The sequence below is a fragment of the Xenopus tropicalis genome, chromosome 3, assembly GCF_000004195.4.
Source record: "Xenopus tropicalis strain Nigerian chromosome 3, UCB_Xtro_10.0, whole genome shotgun sequence".
Lineage (NCBI taxonomy): Eukaryota > Metazoa > Chordata > Amphibia > Anura > Pipidae > Xenopus > Xenopus tropicalis.
In genome coordinates, this window is record NC_030679.2 from 64,902,946 (window position 1) to 64,920,072 (window position 17,127).

At 38.7% G+C, this 17,127-nt stretch overlaps 1 protein-coding gene across 6 annotated transcripts in view; it reads left to right on the plus strand.

The window, feature by feature from the left end:
- Positions 1 to 10,057, plus strand: part of gxylt1 (glucoside xylosyltransferase 1) — a 32,237-nt gene extending 22,180 nt beyond the window's left edge. For 3 of the 6 annotated variants that reach the window (XM_031898955.1, XM_012959929.2, XM_031898956.1), the window contains 6 exons: positions 2,429 to 2,603; positions 2,783 to 2,908; positions 3,951 to 4,202; positions 5,250 to 5,373; positions 5,569 to 5,738; positions 7,752 to 8,236. In XM_031898955.1, coding sequence (XP_031754815.1) covers positions 2,429 to 2,603; positions 2,783 to 2,908; positions 3,951 to 4,202; positions 5,250 to 5,373; positions 5,569 to 5,738; positions 7,752 to 7,913 — 1,009 coding nt within the window. In that variant the 3' untranslated portion in view covers positions 7,914 to 8,236. Of the gene's footprint in view, positions 1 to 2,428; positions 2,604 to 2,782; positions 2,909 to 3,950; positions 4,203 to 5,249; positions 5,374 to 5,568; positions 5,739 to 7,751 lie in introns of all 6 variants that reach the window. The other 3 variants (XM_004912970.4, XM_002932809.5, XM_031898957.1) reach the window with 3 other exon arrangements.
- Positions 10,058 to 17,127: the final 7,070 nt, after the last annotated feature.

Here is a 17,127-nt window from a genome sequence, read left to right on the forward strand (position 1 = left end):
AGCCAAATTCCTTTTTTTTTTTTTTTTTTATTAAAAATCCATACCTATTAAACTTATTTAAATATCTTAGCTCTTAATCATATTTTGCCTTTCCCACCTCTATGCCTAAAGCTGGCCATACACGTGGCGATCTGACGATGTTTTCGCACGATGGAAACAATAGGATTTCTACCTCCTTCTGCCGATTCAGCCCTGACGGCAGATTTTGGTCAGGCGCCTTCTATGGCGCCCGATCAAGATTTTCTAACCTGGCCGATCGGCGAGTCGTCCGATATCAGCAGCTTCCTGCGATATCGGTCGACTCGCCGACATGCCATACACGCACCGAATATCGTACGAAACGAGGTTTCGTACAATAGTATCGGTGCGTGTATGGCCAGCTTTAGGCGCAGCAATCACTTTTACTTACAACTCTGTACTTCCTTCCTGTCACTGATCTTCTAACATGCCCCCTCCCTCTTTATTGTATTGACTTAGATAATAGATTACAATTGGGATGCTCTAATGTATGTGCCACAAAATGCTGTCGGCTTGTATGCTTTGTGTTTTATTTTTTGTGGAAACAAGATTTAAAAAATGTATATTGTGTAACTCTAGTTTATTTTCCTTTACACAATAAAACAGAGTTTGGAATTATTTCTTAGCATGGCAAGTCCCATTGAAATTCTGCTTATCTCACAATTCTGCTTATCTTAATTTATGGCAAATACCTACAAAGTAAAGGTGCCCATACACTATAAGATCCGCTCGCTTGGCGATGTCGCCAAGCGAGCAGATCTTTACCCGATATCCCCACCTACGGGTGGGCGATATCGGGTAACAAGCTGCTTTAAAAAAAAATAATCCAAACGTTTGGCCCTGGGGCCAAACGATGAGATTACATTTGCGGCCATGGGCAGTTGGTTCGGGGACCGCATCAACGAGCCGATGCGGTCCCCGATCCGACTGGATTTTCTAACCTGGCTGATCGATATCTGGCCAATTTCAGGCCAGATATTGGTCGGCCAGGCCGCTTGTTTCTGCCCATACATGGGCCGATTAGCTGCCGAATCGGTCCAAGGGACCGATATCGGCAGCTTCTATCGGCCTGTGTATGGGGGCCTTAACTTTCCTTTCACAGATAGTACAAAGGGAATTGGTAGGGTTTTACTGTGTTCTATAATGAATTGCTTAGGCTTGTTTTGTTAATCACGAGACTTACATTTACGTCTGCTGAAAACCAATGTTTTTGAAATTTTATGTACTCCCCGCTGAAGTATACTGTACACTTTACACCCACTAAAGACTTCAAAAATGGTGTAATATTTTGATAATATAGGATTTGATTGATCTAACTCTTTCCTATAAGTACAGTGTCAAAAGTAATCCCATTTTGTATCTCTCCTATAGGCTAATTGGCACTTACAGGTTTAGGGTTGCTGTTCTGCCAAAGTAGGCTATAATGTACTGGAGGTTAATCATACAGTGTACAGGCAGCACAGTGGCTCAGGGGTATCGCTTCTGCCTTGCAGCACTGGGGTTCTGAGTTTGATTCTGGCTTTGGCACTATCTGCCCTTGCCTACTTGGGTTTCCTCCAGCCACCAAGGTATCCTTCCATGGTCCAAAAGCACACAAGTTAATTGGCTGCTAATAAAATTGGCCCTGATGTGTGTGAATGTAATAAGGATCCTAGATTGTAAGCTCCACTGGGGCAGGGACAGAAGTGCATGATAAACAATATGTGTAAAGTGCTTTGAAAATGTATTGGCATGATATAAACAGCAGATAATAATAGTGTGAAAACATGTAGATTCCATTAAGCAGATACACAATGCTGTGCATCTGTTCAGAATTCCCACCAAAATAATGCTTTTGTTGTGTATATGGGAACCATGTTAAAACATGAATGCTTAGTTGAGGTTTTTCACCCTTGGCCACCAATCACCAAAATGGGTAATCTCCGTTCTTTAGGGCACAGTCACACATGGCGAATGATCTGCTTTTCTCAGCCTGCATTTTCTATGCTGACAAAAACGAATCATCCACCACATGAGTCGGTGCCGTTAGGGCTGTGGCACATGGGGGAGATTAGTCGCCTGTGACAAATCTCCCTTGTCACGGGTGACCTCCCTGAAATGCCATCCCACCAGCGAAAATGTAAATCGCCGGTGGGATGGCATACGCGGGTGCCGCAATTTCCCGAAATTGCGGAAGTTGCTTTGAGAGGAAACTCCATTAAGCAAAACAACTTTCCAGCCCCCATAGTTTTGTTTCCTCCCCAGGTCATGTAATCATATATAAACAGTGATGTAGTTGGTATGTATTAAAAGAAAAGGAACGGTCAGGTTCAGTTATATATTTATATTTTAATTTCTTTAGCCTGAATATAGCCTATAGAATATAGCCTGAATAGTAGTCTGTCTAACACTGTGGTATTTGAATTTACAGGTACAAAGTTCCTGTGAAACATGGCACAGAGACAATGCATTTGGCTGTTGTTGCCTGTGGGGATAGACTTGAAGAGACTATTACCATGCTAAAATCAGCACTGCTTTTTAGCACGAAATTTCTTCAGTTTCATATTTTTGCAGAAGATCAATTACATTATGAGTTTAAAGCTACAGTAAGTGTCATCTTGTTTTCTTTTTGGAAAAAGATACAACTTTAATCAGACGTTAACCTATGCATTAACTTTTAGAGATTATAGCTGGACCTATTTTAAGCAAGTTTGTTTTGTATGTTTTTTCAATATTAGCCTTCCTATGCAATTTCTAAGACAAATTTGTCTACTTTTCTTTTCAGCTTAATAGATGGGCATTTCCAGAGAAGTTTAAATATATATTGTATCCAATAACCTTTCCATCAGAAAATGCTGCAGAATGGAAGAAACTATTTAAACCCTGTGCATCGCAAAGACTATTCTTGCCGGTAACACACTTCTTTAACTTACTAAAGTAAACAAACAACACCTTTTGACAGAAAATTGTTTTCGCCTCCAAAGGTGCCAGAATTCCAGGTGGAGAAACAATACCATTTTGTGCAAAAATATACACTAAGGGGTATATTTATCATGCTGTGTAAAAAGTGGAGCAAAACATTACTGGTGATGTTGCTCATAGCAGCCAATTAGATTTCAACAGTTAGAAAACCACAGCAAAGCATCTAATTGCTGATTGGTTGCCCTGGGCAACACCACCAGTAATGCATCACTCCACTTTTTACACAGAATGATAAATATACCCACAAGTATGCAGGAGTTTTATGTATTTTCTTGTCATACCTATTTGGTTTTGTACTTCACAACCCGATTTTTCATGGGCTGTCCAGTTTAGCACTACTTGGCTAGGTTTCAGTGATGTTAAACATGGGCAAACATCCGTCCCCAGTTCCCATCCATGACATCACCATCTCTGTCCTAACTGTCATAATGTCATTCAGTCTTGTTTCTGCTACCATTAGCAGCTTAGGCAGCTGAAGTTCTGCATTCTCTTCCGTGTTGAAGCTGAATACCTTCACTTCTATGCTGTCTTACCTGATCAAGTTCCCTTTCTAAGTTTAACTGCCCTTTACCTGAACAGGCCAACTCCCATTATTTTAGGCTTGTCATCCACATTATTTAGTTCTCATTTGGACACATCTGTCTATTGACACATCTGTTATTATGTTTAAAGCTATATATGTTGCTAATTTATATCATAAAAGGAAATAGTGTAAATATATAATCAGCTCTGAATGGTAAGGCGCTGTCGCTTTTGCCGGACTAAAAAAAACCTCAAATTACATTCTTTGCTTTCAAGGGAAATCCTGTGTAATTTTGTCTTATGTGATATTGTGCAGATCTGGACATGTTGTATGTTCTGGGCCCCTCATTAAGGAAGAAGATTCTAGTACTGAAATAAATTTAGTCATAATAAGAAAATAATGCTGTATTACATTACAAAAATAATCATAATAATCTTTTTTCTTGCAGTTGATTCTTACGGAAGTTGACTCCTTGCTGTATGTTGACACAGATATTCTATTTTTACGCCCCTTGGATGACATCTGGTCTTTTTTAGGCGGCTTTAATTCAACACAGATTGCTGCTATGGCCCCAGAGCATGAAGAGCCACGAATAGGGTGGTATAATAGATTTGCTAGGCATCCTTATTACGGAAAGACAGGCATCAATTCTGGAGTCATGTTAATGAACATGACCCGTATAAGAAAAAAGCATTTTAAGGTTAGTTAACATTTCATAATCTGAAGATTTTCAGTGTTTTTGACAAAGAAGTTTGAATATTTATCCTTTGATAATTTTGTGTATTTGAGGTTGTCCGATATTACATAATGTAGAAAACCCATATTTCTGTTGACTTAACAAGGATGGAACATGGTCAAATATTTCAGTGTTGTTTAGCCATGCAGGGTTGTCCAAATAGTCTAGACCAATGTGTCAAATATGCTAATAGTACAATAATCAGTATTTTTGTAGCTAAAGCTATGCCTTTAAGGGAAGTTATCCAATATGTTGGATATGCTGATATCTATAATTCATCTGAAGTACAGTTCATGGTATTAAAAAAGTATATTTTGCCTTTATGACTGTGATTATCTATAGAATCAGAGCTTATGTGCAAAAAGTATTCCTTTGCTTTCCTGCACAACACTTTGCAAATAGGAATGCAGTAGGGCAGTGAACATGTTAATCACCAACCCCTTTGATGTTGCTCCCAGTGGCCCCAAAGCAGGTGTTTATTTCTCAATTCCTGGCTTGGAGGCAAATTTTGGTTGCAAAATTTAATAAGTGTAATGCCAAAACAGAGCCTTCTATAGGTTGCTAGTCCACACAGGGGTTACCAAATAGATCATAGCTCTAATTTGGCAACCTTAAAACATTTTTCATGCTTGTGTTGCACGCACTTTTTCCATTTGAATGTGGCTCACATGTATAAAAGGTTGGGGACCCCTGCAGTATGGTTTGTTTATGAAAATATAAAGAGAATAAACAGATCTCCATCTAAACACTTACCACTATATACTACTATCTTTTACAAGAAATGGGATAAAATAATAAAATCTTTACATTTTCTGTTACTGAGACATGCTATATGTTCAAGTATCCAGAAGGTGGAGCCGTGTGAACAGAATTTGGTTGAGATCTTGTGTCCTTTTTTTTTTTTTTCTTTTTTTAGCATTTTAAGTCCATGTGCACATGTAGGCCTCTTTTTAGAGCAAAGCATCTGAAGATGTACTGCTTTTCATTATAAAAACCTCTCTTGTTTTGTAGAATGACATGACAGCAGTTCGTTTACACTGGGGAGATCTACTGTTGCCGTTGCTAAAAAAATACAAGTTAAACATAACATGGGGTGACCAGGATTTACTGAATATCATGTTTTCCCACAATCCAGGTAGGGACCACACATGGCTGTGATTTGGATTTATTTTTTCTTTTCTGCTAATATCTGTTGAGAATTTTCTTAGGGGCCTTCAAAAAATAATGCTTATTCATTTTGTTTTGAGGCATTTTGATTAAACATACATTGCAGTGGAAACTGATAGACATTTGTAATGTGGTTTTTTTTTTTGTTTTTTTTTTTAAACAGAAAGCTTATTTGTGTTCCCTTGTCAATGGAATTACCGTCCTGATCACTGCATTTATGGAAGCAATTGCCATGAAGCAGAAGGTGGAATATTTATTCTTCATGGCAATAGAGGTGTTTATCATGACAGAAAACAGCCAGCATTTAGAGCTGTGTATGACGCATTCCGAAATGTAAGCTGTGTTTTTAGTTTACATCGTTATTTTATCCTTGGATTTTTTTTTGCAGCAGCCCTATTTTTGACCTTTTATTTGTGCATTCCAAGAACAGTAACTCCAAAAAATGAAAATATATCCAAGAAATGAATCTATAATGTACTGCTGCCCTGCACTGGTAAAAGTTGTGTGTTTGTTTCAGAAACAGTACTAGACTTTATATAAATACCCTGCTGTGTAGCCATGGGGGCAGCCATTCAAAAGGAAAAAAGGCAAAGGTTACATAGCAGCTAACAGATAAACTCTGTAGAATACAATGGTGTCTTATGTGTAACCTCTAATGTAATCTGTGCCTTTTCTCCTTTTTTCAGCATGAATGGCTGCCCCCATGACTACACAGACAGCAGTTAATTTATACAAACTGTAGTAGTGTTCCTGAAGCAAACACACTGTTTTACCAGTACCATATTTTAGTTTGGAAAGATTCTTTAATAGGTCACTTAGCATAGTTTATATTATCTGTTGGTTAAATTCATTCTGGGAGTATAGTTTTCCTTTAAGGATTAGGAAGAAATGTACCAAAGACGCTTTTAGTATTTTAATTATAGTTCCCCTATAACTAGTGAATAAAAAAACTGAGAGCCCCCCTCTTCTGAAGGACTTTGATTCCTTTGTAGACTAAAGAGGAATTGCTTTTGTCACTTTGGTTTAACATTCACTTAGGGAATATCCTTATGACAGGCTGGCCATTTGCCAGCATCTGTAGAGGTTATGGCTCAAAATATATGCACGATTTTCAGCCTAGCACATCTAATTTTTTGTTCTTGCTGCCTGCAAATAAGCCTTCTAATAAACAATTTATTGCTTGTAAACCCACAGAAGAGTTGTAAAATGTGTTGGTGCTTGTTGTGTTGTAAGAGGCTGTCTTGTATATAACCTTCAAAATCAATACTATATTTTAATGGTGCTATATAGCATGCTGTCATGTGGAAGTAAAAATGAATGAATGTTCTTTTGGGGATCTGAGTTTACTGTTCGCTGACAGAAAATGTACCTATAAAATGAGCTTTGCTCCTTTAAATGCTCAAAGAAAGTGATAATTCTCAGAAGGAAATATTCAGCCTCCCAGTGTGCTTTGGTTTTTAGCATGAAATAAAATGCACGTAGCACCTGATCCATCCTAACAGATTACTATATTATAAATCTGAACTTTTTTTTTTAAGCAGATTTTATTGATTTTAAACATTATTCAGCAATGCAGAAGAGTTAAGACAGGTCAGGGATTATATGATTGAATAATTTACTAAGTGAACAGGGCCAAGATGAGAGTTTCTCCTGCTGCTTTACTGATAAAGAATTGTATCAGTCTCTGCTTTCACTATCAAATGAAAGGCAATGCTGATCTGACTCCCACCAACAATCGATTTAAAACTTCTTTTCTACTGAAATAATAAATTCATTTTATCAGTATCATAATTTTAGCCTTCATTTTAACCACTTCTCATTAGAGGCAACGTTAGATGCAATCTTTTTAGGATAGGAAATAGCTTTATGTCATAATGTTCTAGCATGGTTTGGTGGGATTATATCCTTTAGAATCCTCAGGAGGCAACAGGATAGAGAAAGTTGATTCTCTCGCTAGGCCACCTATCCGTTGGTAGCTCAGATCACAGATTCTGATGGGAGGGGGAGTGAATTTATATTAATTCTTATGGGGAGGGGGGAGGGGAGAAGGGAGAGAGCTGCACAGACTCTGACCCCGGGAATGAAGGATTTTTCTGAGAGGAAGTCTCACACTGAAGTTTACAAAAAAGAAGAAAAGAAAATCTTTTTCTTTTGATAGAGGACTCAGTGCAGCTTTTCTGTGAGTGCTTATGGCTGTATTTATATAGACCTTTCTTATAAAGCTTAATTTTTACCTTTCCTTCTCCTTTTAATCATTGTTGATCTTGACCTATGTGGCAGAGTTTGCAATGAACTGCATTTGCTTCATGCTTTGCTATTTAAATATGCTTTTTTTTTTTTTTACAGTACAGATTTGGGGACGACCTTTTCCACTCATTACTATATCCTTTAGAACTGGAATTGCAGAAAACAGTACATACCTACTGTGGCAGGATTAATGAGCTATTCACTAAGCAGCTGACAAAAACCGTTGAAGATCTTTACAGAAGACAATCTAACATAAGGTGATAGGACAAAAGAGCTTTGTCTAACATGAGAACTAATATGACATTGCACAAAAGTCAGAGCTAAAATGATCCTGTGCTGTTATCAGAAACAACTAGACATGCTGTGCCATTTTTTTATGGGAAATGTTGGTGCCAGGTTATATGGCATAAACATTATGCCCATAAATTCCATGGTGCTTAAGCTATACTTGTTTTCTGAGTTGTCTGTCATCTATATGTTCAAGAGAGAATATGCCTAAGCAATAATTTTACTTTAAATTATAGAGACTATACGTTTAAAATAGAATGCCTTGACCATTTCCTCATCTTTTGTCTGAAATTGCTTGCCATTGCCATTTTTGAGGATCAAGACCCTCTGCTTTTTAGGCAGTAGCTCTTTGTAACCAGCATAATTCAGTAAATTGGAGTGATTGGAGACAATTGCTGTTTTTTTCTGTGGAAAAAAAAACTACATAAAAGACAAGAGCATTAACTTGGCACATGTGGAATTTTGTTGTCATAAGTAGGATGGCCCCTTCATAGCATCTGTAAGCAACAGAATATGTCGAAACTGTTGAGACAAGGGAAGAAATTCTGTAAAATGATATATTATTAGTGCTTGCAAACTTGACCATGGCTATGTACTGCCTGTAGGCCACTGGAAACAATTGTTCTGTGTTGCTGTTGGGGATCATGGTAGAATATTTTTTACTTTCTCAGAAACAGTCCTTTTAAATTCCAATTCACTTCATGAACACTACATTACAAACTGAACTGTGGGTGCAGAGTTTACCAGTGCAAGGGCCGCTTTAATGAAGGTATTTCCTAGGACCCTACCACCTTAAAGGGACAGTATACCTTCTTGTTCATCATGAGTTTAATGAATAGGGATTGTGCTGAACATGAAAAAAATTACATTGGTTTTTAGTTTAAGCTTAACAGGGTGAACAGGGAAATTGAAGCTATTCCTTGTCTGGACCTTTCCAGATAAATACATTACTAGTTCACAGAATATTCCCCCAAAAAAGAGTTTTTTTTAAATCAATACCCTTTTTGATGCTATTGTTATATGCTATTTACAGAAGTGAGGTAATGGAGCAGTTTGTGGTCAGTGCTGATCGTCTGGGATCTCCTGAGCGTTTTGGGACATTTATGCACTAAACTTTCTGGTTATGGTTGTATTTTACTGCACTTTGCATTTCATAATAGCATTTAGTTGTAATTCATGACAGCTTAGACATATTTGTTATTTAAATATAAAGTGTTGTTCACCTTTGAATTACCCTTTAGTATGATGTAGAGATTGCATATTGTCTCAGAATATCAATTAGTCTTCACTTTTTATTTTGTGTTTTTTTTTTTAATTGTTTAGCTTTTTGTTTGGCAGCTCTTTGCAATTTCAGCAGTCTGGTTGCTAGGGTTTAAACTACCCTAGCAACCAGGCTGTGGTTTGAATGGGAAACTGGAATATGAATAGGAGAGTACCCTACCACCTTAAAGAAGATAAGTAATAAAAAGTAACCGTTACAATAAAATTGTCTCACAGAGCAATAGTTTTTTGGCTGTGTGGGGCAGTAACCCCCTTTTGAGCTGGAGAGAGACAGAAGAAAAAGGCAAATTATTCAGAAATTATACGAAATAAAAAATGAAGACAAATTAAATAGTTTCTAAGAATCAACCATTCTATAACATATTAAAAAGTTAACTTAAAGGTGAACCACACAGCACTGCTTTTTTAAGGAAAAAGTGAACTTATTTTTTTCCATCTTTAAAATTACTTCTTCTTTAAGGGGGAATGATTCAGGGGAGGCAAGTTGTATGGCAGCTCATTGGGAGAGACTTAATTGTAAATATTTAAAAAAGAGAGTTTAAATGTAGGTATTTAAGTTATAAGCCCTATCTGAATTAGGGAACAGTACCCCTGAATTAAAATTGTTCATGCTAAAACTGGAGGCAAACATCATTTCTAATGAAACTGGAAATCTGTTTATGTTCTATTTTTACCACAACTCTGTTTCGACAATCGCTGTTTTACCTAAACTGCACCTAAAGATTTTAATAACTATAAATAGATTATTTTTAAGCTTTATGTTTGTATCTTTTTAAATCCTCTGGGTATTATTGAATGCAAATGTTTCATTTTTAAAATAAAGTTTTAATATTGTACTTTTAGTGTGCAAGTATTGTTTATTTTTTCCTCACATGAAAATTCATGTTAACCTATCATAATCTAAAATGTTCCCTTCTTACTCTTTATTCTATTTGTCATAGCTTATTAGCATTTTGTGGATTAAAATGAAAGACAGTTTACAGACACTTCTGTGAATTTGTCATTTATACGACATTTCTTCCCGACATTTTTAAAATGGAGTAAAGCTCAGTGTTAAGGTCTCCATACACGGTAAGATCCGCTCGCTTGGCGAGATCGCCAAGCGAGCGAATCTTCCCCCGATATCCCCACCTACGGGTGGGCGATATCGGGGAGCTTGAAGTTAAAAAAAAAATAAATAAGCCAAACGATTGGATTATGTAGGCGGCATTGGGGCAGTCGGTTCGGGGACCGCATCAACGAGCCGATGCGGTCCCCTATCCGACTGGATTTTCTAACCTGGCTGACCGATAGCTGGCCAATTTCAGGCCAGATATCGGTCGGCCAGCCCGCTCGTTTCTGCCCCAAGGGACCGATATCGGCAGCTACAATCTGCCCGTGTATGGGGACCTTAACTCTATCAGACCAATTCTAAGCTCTTCTATTTTGTTTTGTTTCACCCAGTCTCCATTTCACACCTAAGGTAGGAGCCCAATTGGGGGATCGTTAACATTTTACTGGGCATTAGCAGACTATTGTTAGGGGACAAGTTTCTGTCTAACCCTAGAACAATAGGTGCAAAAAGCCTTATTAACATTTTATAAACAAGTAAAACACTGATTAAAAAAAGTTTAATTTATATCTATCTTATATATAAAATTTTTACCTCACATTTGCATTGTTATGTTAGTTTTAGCTTAATGAATGAGGCAATACTACATTTTGTGTGAATATATTGTAAACATTTTTATTAAAAAGAAAAGTAAAGCCTCCCAGGCAAATTTTTAGTTTTAGCAGCAGTGCCCCCTCTATAATCACTTCACTGACATTTGTCCCAACTTATCTGTGCCCCCATGGCATGTCCAGAACTACAGAGCTGCTTAACAGCATTGGTCCCCCACCTGTTCCCAGCAGCCATCTTGGTGATCAACAAACAGCACATACACACTGGCACCCAAACTGGGATATTGGGGTACAGGGTTGGCAAACTAAAATTACCCCTCAGGAAATGCCCCCAAAGTGAAATGACAAGTGGCATATGAAATGCAAAATCCTGCTGGTAAAATCCTTATCCCAAGGCTCATGTAGCTGTGGGACTGGGTTTGATGGCACCGACAGATTTACCAAGAGCTGAAGGCAAATTCATAAAAAAAAAATGTTGGGAAAATGACAAAATCTGAAAACTGTTTAAAAAAACAAATCTATCTCCACTTTTGTGACTTTGTCGGATTTTCCACCCAATTCACAAACCTCTATCTCCTCTTTTATTTTGTCTCAATACTCAATTCCCCCCCTAGTGTTACCAATCTGTACAAAACTAATAACCCTCCATCAATAGCAGAGACAGATTTATCCACGTACTTCATTTACTCAAATCAAAGAACAAGGGTCATGACACACACTTTTTATTCAGAATCAATTTGCATAACTCACCCCTATTGTAAGGGTGTACTATGTTGATTATATTACATTTTATGGGAGAGTTTCTCCCTGCCAAAATTTACCTACATACAAGCATGACAAAAAGAATGCTACACAAGTTGAACAATGCATATACTGTATATAATCGAGTATAAGCCGATCCGAATATAAGCCGAGGTACCTAATTTTACCTAAGAAAACTGGAAAAACGTATTGACTCGAGTATAAGCCTAGAGTGGGAAATGCAGCAGCTACTGCTAAATTTCAATAATCAAAATAAATAGCAATAAAATTACATTAAATGAGGCATCAGTGGGGCATATGTTTCTACAGTGGCTTGCAAAAGTATTCGGCCCCCTTGAACTTTTCCACATTTTGTCACATTACAGCCACAAACATGAATCAATTTTATTGGAATTCCACGTGAAAGACCAATACAAAGTGGTGTACACATGAGAAGTGGAACGAAAATCATACATGATTCCAAACATTTTTTACAAATAAATAACTGCAAAGTGGGGTGTGCGTAATTATTCAGCCCCCTGAGTCAATACTTTGTAGAACCACCTTTTGCTGCAATTACTGCTGCCAGTCTTTTAGGGTATGTCTCTACCAGCTTTGCACATCTACAGACTGAAATCCTTGCCCATTCTTCTTTGCAAAACAGCTCCAGCTCAGTCAGATTAGATGGACAGCATTTGTGAACAGCAGTTTTCAGATCTTGCCACAGATTCTCGATTGGATTTAGATCTGGAATTTGACTGGGCCATTCTAACACATGGATAGGTTTTGTTTTAAACCATTCCATTGTTGCCCTGGCTTTATGTTTAGGGTCGTTGTCCTGCTGGAAGGTGAACCTCCGCCCCAGTCTCAAGTCTTTTGCAGACTCCAAGAGGTTTTCTTCCAAGATTGCCCTGTATTTGGCTCCATCCATCTTCCCATCAACTCTGACCAGCTTCCCTGTCCTTGCTGAAGACAAACACCCCCAGAGCATGATGCTGCCACCACCATATTTGATCACACCATCCCCACTGTCAGAGTGATGTGCAGTGTTAGTTTTCCGCCACACATAGCATTTTGGCCAAAAAGTTCCATTTTGGTCTCATCTGACCAGAGCACCTTCTTCCACATGTTTGCTGTGTCCCCCACATGGCTTGTGGCAAACTGCAAACGGGACTTCTTATGGTTTTCTGTTAAAAATGGCTTTCTTCTTGCCACTCTTCCATAAAGGCCAACTTTGTGCAGTGCACGACTAATAGTTGTCCTATGGACAGATTCCTCCACCTGAGCTGTAGATCTCTGCAGCTCGTCCAGAGTCACCATGGGCCTCTTGGCTGCATTTCTGATCAGCGCTCTCCTTGTTTGGCCTGTGAGTTTAGGTGGACGGCCTTGTCTTGGTAGGTTTACAGTTGTGCCATACTCCTTCCATTTCTAAATGATCGCTTGAACAGTGCTCCGTGGGATGTTCAAGGCTTTGGAAATCTTTTTGTAGCCTAAGCCTGTTTTAAATTTCTCAATAACTTTATCCCTGACCTGTCTGGTGTGTTCTTTGGACTTCATGGTGTTGTTGCTCCCAATATTCTCTTAGACAACCTCTGAGGCCGTCACAGAGCAGCTGTATTTGTACTGACATTAGATTACACACAGGTGCACTCTATTTAGCCATTAGCACTCATCAGGCAATGTCTATGGGCAACTGACTGCACTCAGACCAAAGGGGGCTGAATAATTACGCACACCCCACTTTGCAGTTATTTATTTGTAAAAAATGTTTGGAATCATGTATGATTGTTGTTCCACTTCTCACGTGTACACCACTTTGTATTGGTCTTTCACGTGGAATTCCAATAAAATTGATTCATGTTTGTGGCTGTAATGTGACAAAATGTGGAAAAGTTCAAGGGGGCCAAATACTTTTGCAAGCCACTGTAAATATTTTTTACAAAGAAAAACACTAAACTAGCTCTGTAAGTGGAGAAGAAGGTCAACAAAAACAATATGGTATCAACAATGATGCCTTAACCCTTTTACTGCCAGCCATTTTGGTCAAAGCGGAACTTGTATTGCCAGACAGTTTTTGAACATTTTGCACTGTTTCACTTTAGGGGCCTTTCCTCGGGGGGACTTTTAGTTTACCAAGGAAAACAATATATCGTTTTTTTCAGAACAACCTAAGCTTTCAAAATATGGTAGAATTTTTGTGTAATTCCAATTCTGTAACAAGATATAGGCTTCTAAATGTCTAAAAATGCAAAAAAAATCAAATTTTCCATAATATAATCACACATACTAGAAACAAAAATTATTTTATGCACGAATATACAACTGATTTGGAAAGTCCCATGTCTCCAGAACGTGCCAATACCAAATATATATAGTTTTATGGAGATTTCTCACTTGTATAGGTCAAAAACTCCCAGCAGTACACTACCAAATTCCCAAAGCACTGCTCCAAAAAAACTGCATACTTTGGATTTCAAGGCCAAAATTCCACTAACAGAAGGTTTATCCCAGAAAATTGTACATTTTTGGAAAGAACAGATTCTGGGGAATACAGAATAGGCACAACTGTCTGTCTACTCCAAACTATCAAGTCGCAATGCTTTCCTAAAGTTATTGGTTTTTATCAAAATTTGTGATTTTTTTTAAAAATCGCTTCAAAGCTTCCAGTCTATAGTATCTTATCTCCTACAGGTCATAAAGTAACCAAATAAAACACCCTAAATATGAATACCTGGGGTCCACTGAACAGTTTGATGCCCAATATGTATAGGTTTACCTAAGTATGTGGCATGTAGGGGCCCCAATGTGAACATACCTCATTTCAGCTTCTGCAAAATCAACACATTTACATCATTATATGTGGGATAAAGCTACAAAAAAGTACGCTCACCCCAGAAAGCCATATATTTTTGGAAAATACACATCCCCCCGAATCTATAATGGGTAAATATTTCTTATTGCTACAAAGTACCAAGCTGTAAAGCTTTCCTAAGTTTGCAGATTTATATGACATTTCGAAAATCGCATAAAAATGTTGCAATTTGCCGCATTTATCTCTCACAATTTCTTGATAAAGATCAGATAAAGACAAATCACCCCAAAAAGGAACACCAGAGGTCTACTGAACAGTTTGATGCCCAATATGCATAGATATACCAAAGTCTGCGGTATGTACTGAACCCTAAATGAAAATAGCGCATAAGGATTTCTCGCCTGCCAGCTCAGCTTTTGCACACAGAGCCCCCTGTCAGTGTATTATGTGCCAAAACTTCCCCTAACTATACAGAGACCCCCACAAAACCATATATTTTTGGAAAGTACACATTCTGACAAATCCAACAAGGGTAAAGAGTCCTTTCTACACCAAAGTACCAAGCCGCAAAGCTTTCCTAAAGTTATCGGTTTTTATGACATTTCAGAAAATCGCCTAAAAATGTTGCAATTTGCCGCATTTATCTCACACAATTTCTTGCGTACAAAGGCAAGTCACCCCAAATAGGAACACCAGAGGCCTACTGAACAGTTTGATGCCCAATATGCATAGATATACCAAAGTCTGCGGTATGTACTGAACCCAAAATGAAAATAGCGCATAAGGATTTCTCGCCTGCCAGCTCAGCTTTTGCACACAGAGCCCCCTGTCAGTGTATTATGTGCAGTAACCCCCCCTAACTATACAGTGACCCCCAGAAAACCATATATTTTTGGAAAGTACACATTCTGATGAATTCAAAATAGGTAAAGTTATTTTTGTACACCAAAGTTACACCTGGCAAAGCTACGCTAAAAACAGATCAGGAACACTTATACAGGGATAAAATGTGATAAAACCACAAAAATTGTGCAAATCAGTGAAACAACAAAATAAGTTACATGACAGTGTAATTAGTGGCCAGAATATCTGATCCAATAGTTACGCTGTCAAAATAAACAGTTTTTAGGTAAAAGAAAATAAAAACAAAGTGGTAAAATGAAAAAAAAAAAAAAAAAAAGCAAAACAAAAAAAACCCAAAGTGTTTGTGTATACATGTGTGTACATGTGTAAAAGTTGTGTGATAGTGTGTAAGTGTGTATATGAGTGTAAATAAGTGTATAAAAGTGTGAAAAATGAAAAAAAAATAAAATAAAAAAATAAAAAAATGCTAAAATGTGTGCTGTAAGTGTGTGTAAATGTATGTAAGTGTGTATAAATGTATGTAAAAGTGTGTGTAAGTGTATCAATGCAAAAAAAAAATAATACTCCTTACCTGTCCTGAAGACCGATCTCCTCCTTCCTCAGTTGGGCCGGCGCTGGGGGAGAGAGAGGAAGCAGGAAGCAGCAGACGCGATGCGATCGCGTCTGCTGCTTCCTGGAGGCGATCGCAGGACCCTGATGACAGCCCCCCTGGCACATTGCCCAGGGGGGCTGTCATTGTTAGAAGCCCTCTGCAGCGGCGGCACATGCCGCCGCTGCAGAGAGCAGCGCTTAAACGCCAACGACGTATGAGACACGTCGTTGGCGTTTAAGCCCTTTTACTGCCAGCACGTATGCCATACGTGCTTGGCAGTAAAAGAGTTAAAGGAGAAGGAAAAGCTAAGTCACTTGGGGGTGCCAAAATGTTAGGCACCCCCAAGTGACTTGAATCGCTTACCTTCTACCCCGGGCTGGTGCCCCTGTATGGAGAGAACAGCACCAGCCCGGGGTAGCAGCGATCGCTTCCTCCTTCCCTCTTCGCTGCGCGCGCATGCGCAGTAGAGTGAAAAGCCGAACTTTAACAGAGAAGTCGTCTTTTTCACTCTACTGCGCATGCGCCGGGCTCGGAGTCGCAGCGAAACCAATGCGGAAGCATCGCCCCAGGTGCCCCGGGCTGGTGCGGTTTTCTCCTAACAGGGGCACCAGCCCGGGGTGCGAGGTAAGCGATTCAATTCACTTGGGGGTGCTTAACATTCTAGCACCCCCAAGAATTAGCCTTTCCTTCCCCTTTAAGAGTACTACCCCCCTTAGCTCAATCAGCAACCAAGCTAAAACACAAAGACTTAAAATCCTTCAAAACTATGGTTTATATAGAATATAAAGTGCAATGTATAGTGCAGAATGGGACAGGTGAGGATGCTAGATGAAGATGAATTTGAGAGCGAGCCAGGGCCCTGGAGGGTCTGGTTGCAGGTGGCCTAATTTGCAAACAAAGGACAGAGGGTGCTAGTCTGGAGGGACCCATGGCACCCGACTCGAGTATAAGCCGAGGGTGACTTTTTCAGCACATTTTGGGTGCTGAAAAACTAGGGTTATACTCGAGTATATACAGTAACCCACTGAGCTTCAGGAGATACGGAGGAGAGGGCATAACCTACCACACAATGTGGTAATGCCCCAGAGTCAGATGATATTGGTCCAGAATTTATGAGATAATATATTCGGTCACAGGCCTTAATGTAAAACAATGGAACAAGTGTTGGGACTTCCAATTATGAATAGGAATAAGTATACCAAATTGATTCTTACTTCAATATTATTAGCAGCCAA